The 20,433-nt window shown below is 44.4% G+C and overlaps 1 protein-coding gene across 2 annotated transcripts in view; it reads right to left on the bottom strand.

Moving 5' to 3' along the window:
* LOC106570858 (AP-4 complex accessory subunit RUSC2) overlaps positions 1-20,433 on the bottom strand; it is a 56,132-nt gene that overhangs the window by 16,331 nt on the left and 19,368 nt on the right. Inside the window, exons 5-9 of one of the 2 annotated variants that reach the window (XM_014143426.3) lie at positions 8,410-9,114; positions 7,573-7,806; positions 3,154-3,324; positions 948-1,024; positions 438-612 (exon numbers count right to left, since the gene is read on the bottom strand). In XM_014143426.3, coding sequence (XP_013998901.3) covers positions 438-612; positions 948-1,024; positions 3,154-3,324; positions 7,573-7,806; positions 8,410-9,114 — 1,362 coding nt within the window. The remainder of the gene's footprint in view (positions 1-437; positions 613-947; positions 1,025-3,153; positions 3,325-7,572; positions 7,807-8,409; positions 9,115-20,433) is intronic. The other variant, XM_014143427.3, reaches the window with a different exon arrangement.

Below are 20,433 nucleotides of genomic sequence, written 5' to 3'. Positions count from 1 at the left end.
GACCCCCCAGTCTCAGTCACCAGTATCTATGCTGCAATTGTCTATGTGCCAAGGGACTAGGGACAGTCTGTCATATCTGGTGTAATTCTCCTGTCTTATCTGATGTCCTGTGTGATCTTAGGTACAGTATGTTCCCTCTAATTATCATATCTCTCTCTCTCTCACTCCCCTCCTGGATGACCTGAGCCCTAGGACCATGCCTCAGGACTACCTGGCCTGACCACCTTATCGTGCTGCTGATCCCATTTCTGCTGTTCTGCCGGGCGGCTAAGGAACCCTGCCCTGTTCACCGGTCATGCTGCCTTGTCCCGAATGTGCTATTTTGACCATCTCTCTCTCTCTCTCGCTCTCTCCTCTCTCTCTCTCTCTCTCTCTCCACCAGGCTCCAGGGCTTATGGCCTAATCATCATCATCATCATCACCATCATCATCATTACCTAGTTGTGTGGAGGCCTCTACCAGGCTCCAGGGCTGGTTGCGTCTCTGTCCTATGATCAGGTCCAGGACATAGGCCTTCAGCCCATCTCCCAGCACCTCCGTTAAAGCGGGACACAGGTACTTCAGGATCAGGTGGCCCACGTTGGGACTTACCCAACTGTTACCCAGCTTCGCCTGGAAGGGGGAGGGGTGGAGAAGAAATTGAAAAAAGGTAGAGGAGGAATGAGGACAAGAGCAGAGAAGAGAGCGGGAGCAAGAGAACAACAGATAGAGAGAGGAGAAAGACAACAAGAGATAGACAGTGACCAAGAGAGAGGAGAAAGGGGGAGTGACCAAGAGAGAGGAGAAAGGGGGAGAAAGAAAAGACATTGACATAACAGTTTATTTATGAAAAGAGATAAACATTGTTATGTTGTAAAAAACAACAACAGTCTACTATAGAAACCAAAAGGATGAAATAGAACAGTACTATCTAGTTATCGCTAGGGGTAAATCACACAGTAAAATACCTTCACATCAGGGTCCCGACTAGTGCCAAAATGAGCTACGATTAAATCTACCGCTGTATTAATGGCTTTGACTAAACCTGAGAGAGAGAGACAGAGAGAGAGGGAGAGAGAGAGAGAGAAGGGAGAGAGAGGAAGGGGGAGGAATGTAAAGAGGTAGTCAATTACAAGAGGCACTTCACATGTCAAACAGCCTCTCAGCAGTAAGTATGGTCTAACACAGTCACCTGCTTTTATCTGACTGTTATCACCCTCTTTCTATTTTCCACAATGATAATCCAATGGCCAACCTCAAGCAGAAAACTTTCATTCGCAAGGCTTGAAAGTAGAGGGACATTTCTTCATTAACTATCTACTTCAGTTTACTACCATGCACACAGCATGCTACTGTATATGTTGTTTATGGCATGTTTAACAGTAGGGCTTTCAGGATGGGTTAGAGTCAACATTCTTTTTTCCATTACAGACACTTTCTGATAGCTCCAGAAGCTTCTGAGTAACTAGCGGGAGTTAAAGTGGGTCTCGATAGAAGGACCCTTCAGTACCGGCATCAAAGGCCTAGAGACACCCACACACTCAGAGAGAGAAAGGGAGAGAGAGAGAGGGAAGAGAGAGAAAGTGAGAAAAAGAGAGAGAGACGGGGAGAGAGAGAAAGTGAGAGAAAGGGATGCGAGAGGGAGAAAGAGAGATGGGAGAGAGAGCACGAGAGAGGGAGAGGGAGAGAGAGAGAGAAAGAGAGAAAGACTCCACTCCGCATACAGCAGTAAAGGGAAGGAGGTGCAGTCAAAGGGTTTTAATACTGTACATAATGTAGCCTTTATTACCTTCTCTCTCCATTCGATGTGATATGACTGAAGGCTACGCTTCATCGTTTATGCATGGCTTTCTCCCGATCAAACAATGAATGTAATGGAGAAAAAAGTTATTTGAATACATACATACACTGTATTTACAAAAGTATGTGGACACCCCTTCAAATGTGGATTCGGCTATTTCAGCCACACCCGTTGCTGATAGGTGTATAAAATCGAGCACACCGCCATGCAATCTCCATAGACAAACATTGGCAGCAGAATGGCTTTACTGAAGAACTCAGTGACTTTCAATGTGGCACCGTCATATGATGCCACGTTTCCAACAAGTCAGTTCAAGTCAAATTTCTGCCCTGCTAGAGATGCCAAGGTCAACTGTAAGTGCTGTTATTGTGAAGTGGAAATGTTTAGGAGCAACAACGGCTCAGCCGTGAAGTGGTAGGCTACACAAGCTCACATAATGGGACGGCCGAATGCTGAAGCTCATAGCGTGTAAGAATTGTCAGTCCTCGGTTGCAACACTCACTACCGAGTTCCAAACTGCCTCTGGAAGCAACGTCTGCACAATAACTGTTCGTCGGGAGCGTCATGAAATGGGTTTCCATGGCCGAGCACCCGCACACAAGCTTAACATCACCATGCGCAATGCCAATCGTCGGCTGGAGTGGTGTAAAGCTCGCCGCCATTGGACTCTGGAACAGTGGAAGCACGTTCTCTGGAGTGATGAATCACGCTTCACCATCTGGCAGTCCGACGGAGGAATCTGGTTTTGGTGGATACCAGGAGAACGCTACCTGCCCCAATGCATAGTGCCAACTGTAAAGTTTGGTGGAAGAGGACTAATGGTCTGGGGCTGTTTTTCATGGTTTGGGCTAGGCCCCTTAGTTCCAGTTTAGGAATAAAATGACATTCAATGACATTCTAGACCATTCTATGCTTCCAACTTTGTGGCAACAGTGGAAAAAGCAGGGTCCATACAGAAATGGTTTGTCGAGATCGGTGTGGAAGAACTTGACTGGCCTTCACAAAACTCTGACCTCAACCCCTTCGAACAATTGGAACGTTGACTGCGAGCCAGGCGTAATCTCCCAGCATCAGTGCCCGACCTCACTAATGCTCTTGTAGCTGAATGGAAGCAAGTCCCTGCAGCAATGTTCCAACATCTAGTGGAAAGCCTTCCCAGAAGAGTAGAGGCTGCTATAGCAGCAAAGGGGGGACCAACTCCATATTAACGCACACTTTTTTGGAATGAGATGTTCGACAAGCAGGTGTCAACATACTTTTGGTCATGTAGTGTACATACATACGTACATACACACACACATACATACATAGATACATACATACATACATAAACACACACACATAAACTACACCCCTCCTAGTGGCTGTCTCACCTCTCTTCTGCTGCAGGTCCACAGCGATGTGGGACTGTGAGGAAGAGGAGGAGGATGAGGAAGAGGAGGCATCCGGAGAGAGACAGAACTCTTCTGGAGGACGCTCGGTCATGGAGAAGTAGTCTGGCAAGAAGTCACTGTAGTACTGCTGCAGCTGCTTCACAGACTGGCCTGAAAACACACACGTAGGATAAGTATACACACACGTAGGATAAGTACACACACACGTAGGATAAGTACACACAGACGTAGGATAAGTACATACAGACGTGGGATGAGAAAACACACACGCTCGACATACACTCATCACACACACTGGCAGCTATGTCTTTGGACACTATACATGAATAAACACACACACACACGCACACACACATAGGCACGTGCACAGATAGGGTCTACCTGTGCCCAGCACCTGCCAATTTGCCCTCCCACTCGCCAAATGCCCTTTTGGGTGGTAGTATAATTATTATAATTTTTTTATACAGTTTTTGTTGTTTTTCTTCTGAACCCACTGACCCCAAGTTGTTGTTTGACGTCATCAAGTTCGCCAGCCCTACCCCTACCCTGTCCGTTGACCTGTACGGAGCTCGCGTGTGCCCGGTTATGCCTTTTTCCCAGTCTGCCCTGTGTCATGACTCTCCTGTGAAGATGTGAAGGATCAGGTTACAGTGGGTCCGCTCTACAGTGACCCCTCTCTCCCGCAGAGGGGGAGAGGTGGAGGGGGCAGCTTTATGGCGGTCGTAAAATACTCTGCCTCTGGGCACTGTAGTATTGGGATTGGAATGTGTGACTGTGGGACACAGAGCGAGACTTGCCAAAACTCCTACATACCCAAAATTGGAGGATTGTTTTGAGAATGTGGAACCGGTCCGTGGACACTTAAGGAACCGTCATGTCGAGTTTGTTTAATTTGGTGACCTCATGAAGGACAAGAGACACACATTACTGTTTATTTGTTTGTATACACTACTCAGTTATGGAGTTTGCATCTGAATGTTGTTTAAAATAAATGATTAAGCATAAGAATACTTTTGGAAAGATAATGTGATCTTAGTCCGCTAAATTATAATTATTTTTCATAGTAACTTATGATCAGTCAGTGGCCACGCCCCCATGAGCACAGACACTATACCCAAACTTCATGGAACGACTCCTTTCCACAGAGTTAATAATAGGACTCCTGACAAAAATGTACATTTAGTCAAGAGAACGCAGAGACGGGGTCCCCACATTGAAATGGCTACCACTCTACAGACCAAGCAGACCAAGGCGTGAGCCAGATGTTGCAAAATGTTTTAGACGATAGAGATCAATAGATTGCTACAGAAGGAGCAAATCCTAGACGCCGCTTTACCAGTCTGCAGCTGAAAATGTGCGTAAGTCTAAGATGAGGATACCAACAACCGTGCAAGCATCTACTCTAACAGATCAACTCTAAGAACAATGGTACTCTGAAAGATCCATTTGTTATCAAACGACTGAATGATACGGCTGACGTATCCATTATAACAAGCTACAACTACGAAAGACTTTGAACTCTGGTGGACAAACCAGAGAATTTCTGTCGACTGACTATGCAGCAGACGGACCAGCGATCACAGAGAGGGACAACAAAGGCATACACTTGTAAATATGCAAATTGCTATTTATTTTCAAATGAGCAGCTGTGCATGTTCAAAGTATTAAAATGTCCATGAGTGTAGTCAACTGTATGTATGTGGGTCCACTCTGAGTTTCCCGCCCCCACCCCTTTCCTTTGTCTACAAAGCCGTCATATTGGTTTAGCCCACTTGGGACTTTTCAGTGTATCATGTGAGTAACCAATGTATAACTATTGTCTGTGTGTTTATGTAATTCTTTGATTGATTAGTTAGTTAGTAAATAAATAATTAAGCCAATTTGTATATCGCTGATTCATGATCTATGCTAGGGTTCGTGCAGAAATCCAAGGGTTTGCGACATTCAGGAATGAGACTGATGAGGTAATAATACATTAATAGAAGACTGTAATCGATAAGATAATAAAATATCTGAAGAGTTATATTCGGGAAATTGTAACTATATAAACAACATTTTCCCGTGGTGCCCCGACTTCCTAGTTAATTACTATCCCGTGATTCATTTAATCACGGAATTTTCTAATTCTAGTCTAACCAATAACCAAATGGAGATTCATTGAAAATAAAAATCTCATTGATTTATCAAGACCAGTCCCCATGCTTGTCTCAGAGCAGTGTGAAATGGTGCTAAAATAGTTGTAGGCTATTGCTTCTAACTTCAATATGCTCTTTAAATAAATAAGACTTACATTACTTTTACCAGCACAATACTCAACACTAGTGAGACTCATGTCGCTTACGGTAGGCCTACAGTATATCAAAACATATGACGTGACTCTCCGCCAATAATTACATATAGAGGATTGGAGGATATTTCTGTAATTCAGTTATATTTATTCCCATAGTAATTCATTATGGAGCCATAACTAAATAAACATTGGCATTTTGAAAGTGCATTTTTATCATAATTTTAATAATGAAAGCATAAAGATACCATTATTAGTTACATTGTTTTAGTTTGAACGTGCAAACTGGCACTAAGAACAGAACAGCGGGAACGTTTCCCTAGTCAGTGCCATTATTAGTGCAATGCCCCTTAAAGTGTTGCCAGTGTGGCGGGGTGGGGGTCCACCCGCTCCCCTTCCCCTCCTCCCTTCCCCATGGGCTAGTTCGGTCTTCTGTGCGTGGCTCTGAGGCCCATCCCGTGACCCCTGCCCTCGTGCCTCCTCATGTGGAGGATTGTGGATACAGCTGGAGAACTGCAAGGCAAATCCCACTGTGAGCCACTCAGGAGCCATGACCAATATGACCAATATATATAGTCCTGCTAATAACAGGGTTAATAATATATATGTGAGAATATCCAAGGGGCTTTTCTATCATTCTAAATTAATAATAATAATAATCGCTTTGTTTAAAAAATAAAAATATTTTGGAGATGATTTGGTTTTCAAATAACGTAAAATGAGTGAGAAAAAGGCCATTCTTGAACATGGGGTGAGACATTGTTACTAATTTGTAAATAAAGATTATTTTGTTATTTAGAATTTTTTATTTCTGTTTTTAGAGGGAGAAAAACCAAAAGCCTACAGTCATCTCATGGGTCTCCCAGTCGAGGCCGGCACAGGTATTGAACCAGCATCTGTATCAACACAGCCTGCACTGTTACGCAGTGTCTTAGACCGTTGCGCCACTCAGGCACTGTACAACTTAACCAGTCGGGAATGGCCTACAGCACTACAGTAAGACCAAAATAATCCTAACAAGATAAAATAATAAAAACCTTAGTGTAACAACTGTTTTAGTAAGTAATACCGAAGTCGTGCAAAATTATCCGTTTCTATTTAGGTTTATGTCGCCCATTCACTGTCAGTTAGAGACACAGTAGGACCCAAAAGCATAATCAGTGCTCTAACTCCCCCTTGAGCTGGTCTGGAGCAATGAAGTGGTGACGCAGGGTACTGTACTAAACCACAAATTAAGTACTGCGGCGTAAGCTCGCAACTTTTAAAGGAGGAACCAATGTACAAACCAGCCTTTAGTCTTAAAATCTTTGGTTGTTTTGTACATAGCCTCACATGTGAATCCTTAAAGAGATGGGTAGAGCTAAAGCTTAAGAGGGTGTGAATGATGCTGAATGGGTGTGGACAAAGAAGAGCTCTCCAGTAGGTGTACCGAAACATTCAAGGGCCATTTTCTCAAAAGTGGAGTTACAAGTTTATCAACTTTCAAAGAAGAATTACTTTCACATTGTTCCTGAGCTGTAGCGTATGATATACAATTTTCTAGCTCTGGGTCTCTACTTTTATCCAATGTAAAAAACACCATTTCAAATGTTGCTACATAAGTCCGAATCGAGCCGGTCGGTAACATATACTAAAATATACATACAAGCCACTAGCCAGCCAGCCATATACCATTAGTTAAACGATTATGAATATTAGGTTATAGTATGAAGTTGTTATTTAAGAGCATTGAAGATGAGCCACAATCAGTAAAGAAATATAGTAGCTAGCTAACTAGCATATTTACATCAATCATTAACGATCAGCTGACAGCCCACCCTCTGTTCCAGATGTCAATCACGTCTTTAGGAGACACCGTAACTAGCTGTGAGTGTGGTGTTGCAGAAATAATATTTAAAAAAATGTAAAATGTCTGTGCACGCCCCAGCACACACAGCACACAGACAGACAGACAGACAGACAGACAGACAGACAGACAGACAGACAGACAGACAGACAGACAGACAGACAGACAGACAGACAGACAGACAGACAGACAGACAGACAGACAGACAGACAGACAGACAAACAGACAGAGCGTCTGATCAACAGGGTTAGTAGTATATGAACACCGTTGAGTCGTCCCAGGGGGGCGTGGCCACTAGAGGCCGGAGGGAAGTCAAACACGTTCCTTCGTGTGACTCGCTGACCCCCGGCCCCGCCCCTACGACCGTTCCCGTCCAGACTGCCTGATAGAGGCGGTACACCTGACCCTGCAGAGCCCCCCAAGGAACACCTCTCCACCCCTAATGGGTTCTTTCGACGATACTCCCTCCATTTCAGAGTCTGTGGAGAGAGGTGGTGCCCTGTAAAGAAGGATGGACGGAGGAGGGGATACGGGGATGGAGAACACGGAGAAAAAATAAGAGAGGTGGGGGAAGAGGGGTTTGGAGTGATGCACGGAGAGATGAGAAGAGAGTCGGGTGGGAAAAGAGAAGGAGAAAATAGAGGTAATGGTAGAAAGACGGAGATGAGAGAGGAAGGTAGGTTTTCATGTGGAGGATTGGGGAAAGCAAGATTAAACGAGAAGTGAGAGGTAGATGAAGTGTACATGTGAGAAGGCAGAGGAAGAGGAGCGTTGAAATAGAGAGAGAGAGAGAGAGAGAGAGAGAGAGAGAGAGAGAGAGATGGGGTGAGTGTACATGGTAAGGAAGATAAAAAAAAGAAAGGATGGGGAAAGTGAAAAAGAAAGAAGAGAGAGAGAGTCACTAAACGTGTACGGTATATCTGTTGAATCACCATGAGAAGTGAGTAGTAAATAAACAGAATCAGTAGAAACCAGTAGAATCCATTAAAAGAAGACATGAGGGGGGGACAGGACTGGCCAACCCACCGTCCAACAACCGCACTGACACAACCACATACAGTACAAACCCCTGACTGGACCACACTGAGACAGAGACACCTACCATGTTGTGTCCTGGGCCCTGGTCCTCTGCTCCCCTCTAGGGAGTCTGATGTCTCCTCGTATCCCAGCGAAGTCTCACTGTCCTGGGGAACGGCTGGTAAAGTGGGCAGGGTCCCACGGTGGTGGTGGTGACCCTGCACCTGGCCCTGCACCGGAGGCAACATGGGGGGCACCGCACCCCGCTTCACCCCCAATGTTGGGGGCGGAGGTGTGGGTGGCAGAGCGGAAGCTGCCGGTGGTGCTGCTGGTGAAGGGGTATGGTGAAGGGGCAGGAGCCCGGTGGAGAGGGGGCAGGAGAGGCTACGAGGTGGCTGGGGGCTGGGGGTACAGGTAGAACAGGTCCCTGTGCTGGATGTCGCTCCATGGAGGCGGACCGGGGAATAGCTACCCAGTGGCGAGGGTCGGACCGAGCCAGGACCAAGGTGAGCCACTGCTGTCTCCATCCCATCACCACCACTACCCTGGCACCAACGCATCGAGTCTTCCCCTGGGTCGTTGGCGCCTTCACCACCCTCCGGACCTCCAGAAGGCCCTCCACCCCGGGCCTGCATCCCAGAGACGTAGCCTGTCAGCAGGGGAAGCAGGGGCTGGGGCGGCTTGGAGAACTGGTGGTGGAAGGTGAAGGGTTGAATGGGGAGGGTGGTGGGACGCTGGTCTTTAGTGTAACGCACCACTGCTGAGCTGGATGAAGAGCTGGAGAGACCACCTGGATGCAGAGAGAGCGAGAGCGAGACAGAGAGAGGAAAGACAAGGCCAGGAAAGGTTAGCATTTTCAGTTCACCATTTTAGCTCAGTCGCCATCCTCAAACCATATGCCCTGATAATAACTTTAGCACAGTAACCACATCAGCCATTACACAGTCTGATAATAACTGTAACACAGTAACCGCATCAGCCATTACACAGTCGGATAATTACTGTAACACAGTAACCACATCAGCCATTATACAGTCTGTATTACAAAGCTAGCATTTAAGTAAATATTAAATGTAATATTTTGTAAACATGTAGGGAAAATAAAGGATAAGTTGAATTGATTCACAGAGACAAACACAAATTGCCCAGTCATGATCCAGGAAGCTGCTACAGTCAACAGACAGAGAGTTGTTAGTACAAACAGCCCAGACTGCCCTTCAAGAGACACATAATACTATGACACACACACACACAAACACACACACACGGCCGGGGAGAGAAGACCTGAATAATACTGCGTCACTCTGTCCTATAGCAGAAGCACCAGAGATTGAAGAAACAGCCATTTTTCTTCTTTCTGTCTCTCTGTGTGTATTAGTGGTGCGTATCAGTGGTGTGAGCATGAATTTCAGCATGTGTGTTTGGTTCCACGATCCGGTCGCTGTGTGATCCACAGGGGTGTGTGTGAGGTCGAGCAGCGACATTGCGCAAGCTGTTTGTCTCTTTTGCTCCGCCATGGAATGTCAGTCAGCCTGGGTGCAGTAACATATCTATGTCACAAGGCGCAGTGTTGAGCAATGGGTGTAGTAACATGTTTTAACCAAAGGGGCAGTGTTGAGCTATGGGATGTTGTAAGATGTTTTAAACAAAGAGGCAGTGTAGAACTATGGGTGTAGTAACATCCCTCAGCCACAGAGTTGAGCAATGGTTGCAGTGACAGATGCCAAAACAACACAGCCAGGACTGTGCTCTGAGGAAAGAAACAATGCCTCTACCTCTCATCTATATCTCTAGCCATCTCCCTCTGTCATCTATATCTATAGCCATCTCTCTCTCAGCTATATCTCTAGCCATCCATCTCTCTCATCTATATCTCGAGCCATATCAGTCTCATTTATATCTCTTGCCATCTCCCTCTCTCATCTATATCTCATCTATATATCTAGCCATCTCTCTCTCTCAGCTATATCTCTAGCCATCTTGGTCTCATTTATATCTCTTGCCATCTCCCTCTCTCATCTATATCTCATCTATATTTTTCTAGCCATCTCTCTCTCTCGCATCTATATCTCTAGCCATCTCTCTCTCTCATCTATATCTCTAGCCATCTCTCGCTCATCTATATTTCTTGCCACCTTCCTCTCTCAGCTATATCTCTAGCAATCTCCCTCTCCCAGCTTATCTCAAGCCATCTCCCTTTCTCAGGTTTAAATCTAGCCATCTCCCTTGCTCATCTATATATCTAGCCATCGCAATCTCCCAATGTCATCTCTAGTCATGTCCCTCTCTCTTCTATATCGCTAGCCATCTCTCTCTCATCTATATCTCGAGCCATGTCTCTCTCAGCTATATCTCTAGCCATCTCCCTCTCTCATCTCTAGCCGTCTCCATCTCATCTCTAGCCATCTCCCTCACTCATCTATATCTCTAGCCATCTCCATCTCTCATCAACATCTCTAGCCATCGCCCTCTCTCATCTCTAGCCATATACCTCTCTCATCTCTAGCCATCTCCCGCTATCATCTCTAGCCATCTCCCTCTCTCAGCTATATCTCTATCCATCACTCTCTCATCTATATCTCTAGCCATCTCCCTCTCTCATCTATATCTCTATCCATCACTCTCTCATCTATATCTCTAGCCATCTCCCTCTCTCATCTATATCTCTAGCAATCTACCTCTCTCACCTATATCTCTAGCAATCTACCTCTCTCACCTATATCTCTAGCTATCTCCCTATCTCATCTCTTGGCATGTTCTTCTCTCATCTATATATCTAGCTGTCACGCCCTGACCATAGAGAGTCTTTTTATTCTCTATTTTGGTTAGGTCGGGGTGTGACTAGGGGGGGTGTTCTAGTCTAGGTTATTTATTTCTATGTTGGCCTGGTATGGTTCCCAATCAGATGCAGCTGTTTATCGTTGTCTCTGATTGGGGATCATATTTAGGCAGCCATTTCCCCACTGTGTTTTGTGGGATCTTGTTTATGTGTAGTTGCCTGTGAGCACTTCATGACTTCACGTTTCATTTGCCGTTTATTGTTTTGTGCGTTTCACTAATAAAGATGTGGAACCCAGATCACGCTGCACGTTGGTCCGAGTATGCTTCCAGTTTGTATGACAAGCGTGACAGAAGATCCCACCACAACAGGACCAAGCAGCGTGTCCAGGAGGAGAAGGTATCCTGGACTTGGGAGGAGATCTTGGAGGGGAAGGGATCCTGGACTTGGGAGGAAATCCTGGCAGGACAGGATCGCCTTCCTTAGCGGCAGACGCAAGGAGAGAAGGGAGGACAGCGACGACGCCGGGGTTCGCGGCCACAAGAAAAGCCCAAAGGACAGCCCAATTTCCCCACTGTGTTTTGTGGGATCTTGTTTATGTGTAGTTGCCATTTCCCCACTGTGTTTTGTGGGATCTTGTTTATGTGTAGTTGCTTGTGAGCACTCCATGACTTCACGTTTCATTTGGCGTTTATTGTTTTGTGCGTTTCACTAATAAAGATCTCAATCTCCCAATCTCATCTGTAGTCATGTCCCTCTCTCATCTATATCTCTAGACATCTCTCTCTCTCATCTATATCTCTAGCCATCTCCCTCTCTCAGCTATATCGCTAGCCATCTCCCACTCTCATCTATATCTCTAGCCATCTCTCTCTCAGCTATATATTTAGCCATCTCCCTCTATCATCTATATCTCTAGCCATCTCTCTCTCTCATCTATATCTCGAGCCATCTCCCTCTCTCATCTATATCTCTAGCCATCTCCCACTCTCATCTATATCTCTAGCCATCTCTCTCTCTCAGCTATATATCTAGCCATCTCCCTCTATCATCTATATCTCTAGCCATCCCCCTCTCATCTCTAGCCATGTCCCTCTCTTATCTCTAGCCATGTCCCTCTCTCTTCTATATCTCTAGCCATCTCCCTCTCTCACCCATATCTCTAGCCATCTCTCTCTTGTCCTCCCTCCACCTTTTTCTCTCTCTCTTTCTCTCTATTGCTGTCATCTATATCTCTCATTTACTCTCTCTCTTTCTCTCTCTCTGTCATCTGTCTTTCTCTCTCTTGTCCTCCCTCCACATTTTTCTCTCTCTCTTTCTCTCTCTTTCTCTCTCCCACTCTCTCTCTCTCGCTGTCTCTCTGTCATCTCTCTCTCTCTCGCTCTCTGCCTCTCTCTCTCTCTCGCTCTTTCCCTCTGTCATCTCTCTCTCTTTCTCTCTTGCTCTCTCTCTATCATCTCTCTCTCTCTCTCTGCCTATATCTCTCTCTCTCTCTCTCGCTCTCTCCCTCTGTCATTTCTCTTTCTCACTGCCTCTCTCTCTTGCTTTCTGTCATGTCTCTCTCTCTTTCTCACTCCCTCTCTCATCTCTATCTCTAGCCAGCTCCCTATCTATCTCGTCCTCCTTCCACTTTTTTCTCTCTCTCTTTCTCTCTCCCTCTCTCTGACATCTCTCTCTCTTTCGCTCTCGCTCTGTCATGTCTCTCTCTCTTTCTCACTCCTTCTCTCTGTCATCTCTCTCTTTTTCACTCCCTCTCTCACTGTCATCTCTCTCTTTCTCGCTGCCTCTCTCTCACTCTCTCACTCTCTCTGTCATCTCTCTTTCTCTCTCTCTCCCCTCACCCCTTCCTCTCTTTATTCATGGATGAATAATTTATCCAGCTAAGCGTTCTTTGCCAGCTCACCTCTCCTGTAGGCATCATTAAAGGGAAGGGAAAGGGGATACCTAGTCATTTGCACAACTGAATGCGTTCTTCTGCATTTAACCCAACCTCTCTGAATCAGAGAGGGGCTGCCTTAATGGATGTCCACAGCATCATAGCAAACACAACTTCTAAAGACTACACAACACATTGCAGTAGACCAATGCAGTTGAATGTAGTATGTATGATATTAAATAACTAGTGATGGGCATTTGAAATGATTTCACAATTTAATAATATAATTATATTTTTCTGATATCCGTGTAGTTGAAATACATGTGTTTCAAAGATACATATATTTTTATATGTATTCTCGAATAATTGCCACTTTATTCTAAAAATATTGCTACTTTCTTGAAGTACTATCATGCAAAACATAATAATCACCACCCATCGTTGACTGAACACATGGAGCAGCTGACTGAACACATGGAGCAGCTGACTGAACACATGGAGCAGCTGACTGTACACATGGAGCAGCTGACTGAACACATGGAGCAGCTGACTGAACACATGGAGCAGCTGACTGTACACATGGAGCAGCTGACTGAACACATGGAGCAGCTGACTGTACACATGGAGCAGCTGACTGAACACATGGAGCAGCTGACTGTACACATGGAGCAGCTGACTGTACACATGGAGCAGCTGACTGAACACATGGAGCAGCTGACTGAACACATGGAGCAGCTGACTGAACACATGGAGCAGCTGACTGAACACATGGAGCAGCTGACTGAACACATGGAGCAGCTGACATTGTATGAATTGTACATTGTATGTATATTGTATGAAGAAAAAAAATCATGACAGCATTGATGGAAACAAGAAGTTTCGGTACAATTTTATAAATGCTGACAGATTATTTAAATTGGTTTGTTCAACATGGTAGGATGTATTGTAACGACGGTCGTCAGGAATGGACCAAGGCGCAGCGGGTTGAGTGCTCATAATTAACTTTTTAATGAAAACACTTATACAAACAAAACAAAACGATGGACGACGAATACAGACTTGAAGGCGAACAACAGCAATTCAAGTGACAACCTCCCACAAATTACAAACACAAACACACCCTAATATATAGGACTCTCAATCAAAGGCAACTAGACAACACCTGTCTTCAATTGAGAGTCCACATCCCAATTAACTAAACATAGAAAACAGACTAACTAGAAAGAACATAGACTAACAGAGCAGTGACCAAAAAACCCCGGAATACATAAATCCACTACCCTCTACATAATACACACACCCCGAACCACATAAACCAAATACCCTCTGCCACGTCCTGACCAGCCTACACTAACAAAATAACCCTCATACTGGTCAAAACGTGACATTACCCCCCCCCCCCCCCAAAGGTGCAGACCCCGGATGCACCTCACACACAAAAAAAATAAAAATAAATAACCCCCAAAACACTAATAAATCCCCAAAAGTACATGGGAGGGAAGGGAGGGTGGCCACCGTCACCGACAGTGCTCCTGCAACACCCCCCCCCAACCCCAATACTCCCCCCTCAGGAGGTGGCTCAGGAGCCGGACGCAGACCCCACTCCACCCCTGGCTCACTCCCCTCATGAACTGTCTCTACAGTGATGTCCCTCTCTGTCGACCCCGGACTGTAGGGTGACTCTAGGAGCTCTGGACTGTAGGGTGACTCTAGGAGCTCTGGACTGTAGGACAACTCTAGGAGCTCTGGACTGTAGGAAGACTCTAGGAGCTCTGGACTGTAGACAGACTCACTTGGTTCTGGACTGTAGCCAGACTCACTCGGCTCTGAACAGTGGGCCGTCTCACCTGGTTCCGAACAGTGGGCCGTCTCTCTCCGGGGCACTGTCGCCGGAAGCTCTGGACAAGGCACTGTTGCCGGAAGTTCTGGACGAGGCACTGTTGCCGGAAGTTCTGGACGAGGCACTGTTGCCGGAAGTTCTGGATGAGGCACTGTTGCCGGAAGTTCTGGACGAGGCACTGTTGCCGGAAGTTCTGGACGAGGCACTGTTGCCGGAAGTTCTGGACTGTAGCCAGACTCACTTGGTTCTGGACTGTAGCCAGACTCACTCGGCTCTGAACAGTGGGCCGTCTCTCTCCGGGGCACTGTCGCCGGAAGCTCTGGACGAGGCACTGTTGCCGGAAGTTCTGGACGAGGCACTGTTGCCGGAAGGCCTGGTGCGTGGGGCTGGCTTAGGACGTGCCAGACTAAGGACACGCACCACATGGCTAGTATGAGGAACATGGACAGGACGCGCAGGACTGGGCTGACGCACTGAAGCCTGGTGCGTGGTGCTGGTAATGGAGGTACCATACTGGAGACACACACCTTAGGGCTAGTGCGTGGAGCGGGAACAGGACGTACTGGACTGGGCTGACGCACTGGAAGCCTGATGCGTGGTGCTGGTACTGGATATGCCAGACTGGAAACACACACCTTAGGGCTAGTGCGTGGAGCGGGAACAGGACGTACTGGACTGGGCTGACGCACTGGAAGCCTGGTGCGTGGTGCTGGTACTGGATATGCCAGCCTGGAAACACACACCGTAGGGCTAGTGCGTGGAGCGGGAACAGGACGTACTGGACTGGGCTGACGCACTGGAAGCCTAGTGCGTGGTGCTGGTACTGGATATGCCAGCTTTGAAACACACACCTTAGGGCTAGTGCGTGGAGCGGGAACAGGATATATTAGACCGTGGAGGCGCACTGGCGGTCTCGAGCGCAGTACTGGCTCCACCCTTCCTGGCTGGATGCCCGCTTTCCCCTGACAAATGCGGGGCGCAGGTACTGCGCACACCGGCCTGTGAATACTAGGCCTCAATGCCGTGTACCTCACTCCAACGCACGGGACCTGACTAATACTAGGCTTCCCCAATAAGCACGGGGATTTGGCTTGCGGCTCAATCCTGGCCCTGCCAAACTACCCGTGTGCCCCCCCCAAAAAATTATTGGGGCTGCCTCTCCAGTTTAATAGCCAGTCATGTTCCCCTGTAGCGTTCCCGGTCTTCGCTCCATTTTTTCCATGGGCCCTCTCCGGCCATAATCTGTTCCCATGTCCATTTCTCCCGTTGGTCCAACTCAAATTCCCTTTTCTCCTCAACGTCCACCTGTTGCTCCTTCCTTCGCTGCTTGGTCCGGATTTGGTGGGAGGTTCTGTAACGACGGTCGTCAGGAATGGACCAAGGCGCAGCGGGTTGAGTGCTCATAATTAACTTTTTAATGAAAACACTTATACAAACAAAACAAAACGATGGACGACGAATACAGACTTGAAGGCGAACAACAGCAATTCAAGTGACAACCTCCCACAAATTACAAACACAAACACACCCTAATATACAGGACTCTCAATCAAAGCCAACTAGACAACACCTGCCTTCAATTGAGAGTCCACACCCCAATTAACTAAACATAGAAAACAGACTAACTAGAAAGAACATAGACTAACAGAGCAGTGACCAAAAAACCCCGGAATACATAAATCCACTACCCTCTACATAATACACACACCCCGAACCACATAAACCAAATACCCTCTGCCACGTCCTGACCAGCATACACTAACAAAATAACCCTCATACTGGTCAGAACGTGACATGTATTTGTGTTGGTAAAATGTATTATGTGGTGGAAACGCCTTTATGTGCAAATATTGATATAATAACCATCATATCGAAGTAAACTTGGCGTCACGTGATGCTGTGGTGTGTGGTCCTCCCACTACGACTCGGGAAACCATGCAGTTTATTAGGCTACAGATAAAATACATTATGATGAACTTCACAGGGTGGTGGATGAGCTTGATGCTCCTTTACAATATATATCGAGGGTCTTATTCTGGTGACATGATGATCGATGCTTGATTGCCGTTTGACCCCCAAAAATATTCTCGCTCTTATCCATAATAATCTCATCATGTGGACTAGCTACCCGCAGAGCCTACCCACACTGCATCTGCCAGCTGTTGGCAATAACGCAGATGCCAAGACCAGAGTCGGTACATTTGCTATTAATCACAACAGTTTGTGACAAAACTATCGGTAGAGATGACAATGCGATGGAAGCACATTGAACATTAGATTTTTTTTTAATTGATAGATGAAAACTTAAGCGTAAAGGTACATTTTGTGTGAACTCCGTCATCATGCACTGATTTTTATTACGCAACAAGTCTGTTTGGTGGAAACACTACTGGTGTATATTTTGTTTATGCGGATTTTAAAATATTTGCATGAAAATCTGTCTTCATGGAAACCTAGCTAGGGTCACAGATCATTTAATTACATTTTAGTCAAAGCCTTTACATTGTTAAAATGTATATTATTTGTGCTCTTTTTAAATGATTAGCTATCATATATTCCAATAGTCTCTTTCTTTTACAGCATTAGAGAAAATGGTGTAGGCCTATAGTGGAGTGGATACTTGCTGTGTAACAAATGCTATTCTTCTATTGTGTTCTATCTTCCTTTTCCTCTTCCCTATCTCTCCATTCACCTCTCTTCAGTCCTCCCTCCTTTCCCCCTTCTACTGTCGATCCACATCCCTCCTCTCCCCTCCCCTCCCCCCTATCCTTTTTACAATCCCTTCAACCCATACCTGCGCCCAACGACACCAAATCCTATCCCCTGTCCTCAATCTGCTTCTAACCTGTTCCTATGTCACAGTGGTTTGTACATTACAGGCTGTCACTATGTTTTACTGTGAGAAAGCACTTGGACACCAGGGTTGGCCTCTCTAGAGTGACTGGAATGTGTGTTTCTCCCTCTCTCTTCCTCCTCTTTGTATCTCTCGCTCTAAGAACCCTGTGCTGGTTCTAGTAACTATGGTGATTGACGTGTAGCCAGGCTAGCGCAGTGCAGCTCGGCTTAGCTTGGTTTGGCTCAGTAGAATTAAAAAGGGGATCTCTCTCACTGGAACGACGCCACTAGTATACTCCCTCCCACAGTCTGACTGTCCTACTAGAACATTCCATTCAGAGTCCTCTGACACAATGTTCCACAGAGGAATTCATAGGAAATCCAAACACTGTTTGTTTACTGTAGTTCTATGGGCTGAATAGAAAGATCAGGGTGTTTTTATAAGCAGACACACAGTGAGCCTGCTGCCACTGTTCATATATATATATCATCACCTGGTGTCACATACCTATCTATTTCATCCTTCACATGCCTTGGTCATATTTAGCAATTGTTATTTGTTAATTGAAAAGGAGAAAACATACAGAACCAAACTCATTGATACAAAACTTTCCAAACTAGAGATAAAATGCCTCAATAACATAGAACTGTAACACATCCATAACATAGAACTGTAACACATCAATATCATAGAACTGTAACACATCCATAACATAGAACTGTAACACATCAATAACATAGAACTGTAACACATCAATAAAATAGAACTGTAACACATCAATAACATAGAACTGTAACACATCAATAACATAGAACTGTAACACATCAATATCATATAACTGTAACACATCAATAACATAGAACTGTAACACATCAATATCATAGAACTGTAACACATCAATATCATAGAACTGTAACACATCAATAACATAGAACAGTAACACATCAATATCATAGAACTGTAACACATCAATATCATAGAACTGTAACATCAATATCATAGAACTGTAACACAGCAATAACAGAACTGTAACACATCAATGTTAGAACATCGCCAACACTTTAACATGTCCCCAAAACAACCTATAACCCTATAACACTACAACCTTATAACACTACAACCTTATAACACTATAACCTTATAGCACTATAACAGTATAACCCTATAACACAATAACCTTATAACACTATACCCTTATAACACTATAACAGTATAACCCTATAACCTTATAACACTATAACAGTATAACCCTATAATACTAAAACACTAAAACAGTAAAACAGTAAAACACTATAACACTATAAACTTATAACACTATAACACTATAAACGTTTAACACTATGAAAATATAACAGTATAACACTATAACACTATAACACTAAAACACTACAACCCCATAACACTATAACCCTATAACTTTATAACACTATAACCCTTTTAACCTTATAACACTATAACCTTATAACACCATTACACTATAACCTTATAACCCTATAACACTATAACACCATTACACAATAACCTTATAACCCTATAACACTACAACCCCATAACACTAAAATAGTATAACACTAAAACAGTATAACACTATAACCCAATAACCTTAAAACACTATAACACTATAACCTTATAACACCATAACCCTATAACCCTATAACCTTATAACACCATAGCACTATAAACCTATAACCTTATAACACTATAACCTTATAACACTATAACAATATAACAGTATAACCCTATAACCCTATAAGACTATAACACTATAACCCCATAACACTATAACCCTATAACACTATAACCCTATAACACTAAAACACTATAACACTATAACACTATAACACAATATAACCCTATAACACTATAACCCTATAACCTTATAACACTATAACCCTATAACATAATAATATAAAAACACTATAACACTATAACCCTATAAATTAAAAAAATTATAACACTATAACCTTATAACACCATAACACTATAACCCTATAACCTTATAACACTATAACCTTATGACACTATAACAATATAACACTATAACCCTATAACCCTATAACACTAAAACACTATAACACTATAACACTATAACCCCATAACACTATAACACTATAACCCTATAACCTTATAACACTATAACACTATAACCTTAAAACACAATAACCATTTTAACCTTATAAGACTATAACCCTATAACCTTATAACACTATAACCCTATAACCTTATAACACTATAACCCTATAACCTTATAACACTACAACACTACACCCTTATAACCCTATAACACCATAACACCATAACACCATAAACCTATAACCCTATAACACCATAACCCTATAACCCTATAACACTATAACACTTCCCCTTCAACACCCTATAACCCTATAACACCATAACACCATAACCCTATAACCCTATAACCTTATAACCCTACAATGTATTTCCATTCAAAATCCTATTTTCCCTAACCCAAACCCAAAACCTAAACCTACCACCTAACCTTAACCCACAACCTAACCACTAACCCCTTATCCTAATTCTAATTCTAACCCTAACCCTAATTGTGGCCCTAACCCTATACCTAACCCCTAAGTTTAAAATAGCCTTTGTCCTTATGGGGATGTGGGAAATTGTCTTTGTTTTAGCATCTTTGTGGGCAGGATAGAAAAACCAACCATGGATCAAACACCTATCCAGGTATTGTGAGATCTGCCAGGCGACTGCATTGTAGTCAGTTTGAAATGCAATCATAATAATGTATTATCATTATAGCTCTTA

This window comes from Salmo salar, chromosome 15 (genome assembly GCF_965601325.2).
Source record: "Salmo salar chromosome 15, fSalSal1, whole genome shotgun sequence".
Taxonomy (NCBI): domain Eukaryota; kingdom Metazoa; phylum Chordata; class Actinopteri; order Salmoniformes; family Salmonidae; genus Salmo; species Salmo salar.
The sequence above is the reverse complement of the archived record's forward strand: the minus strand, read 5'-3'. Positions and strand labels throughout refer to the sequence as shown.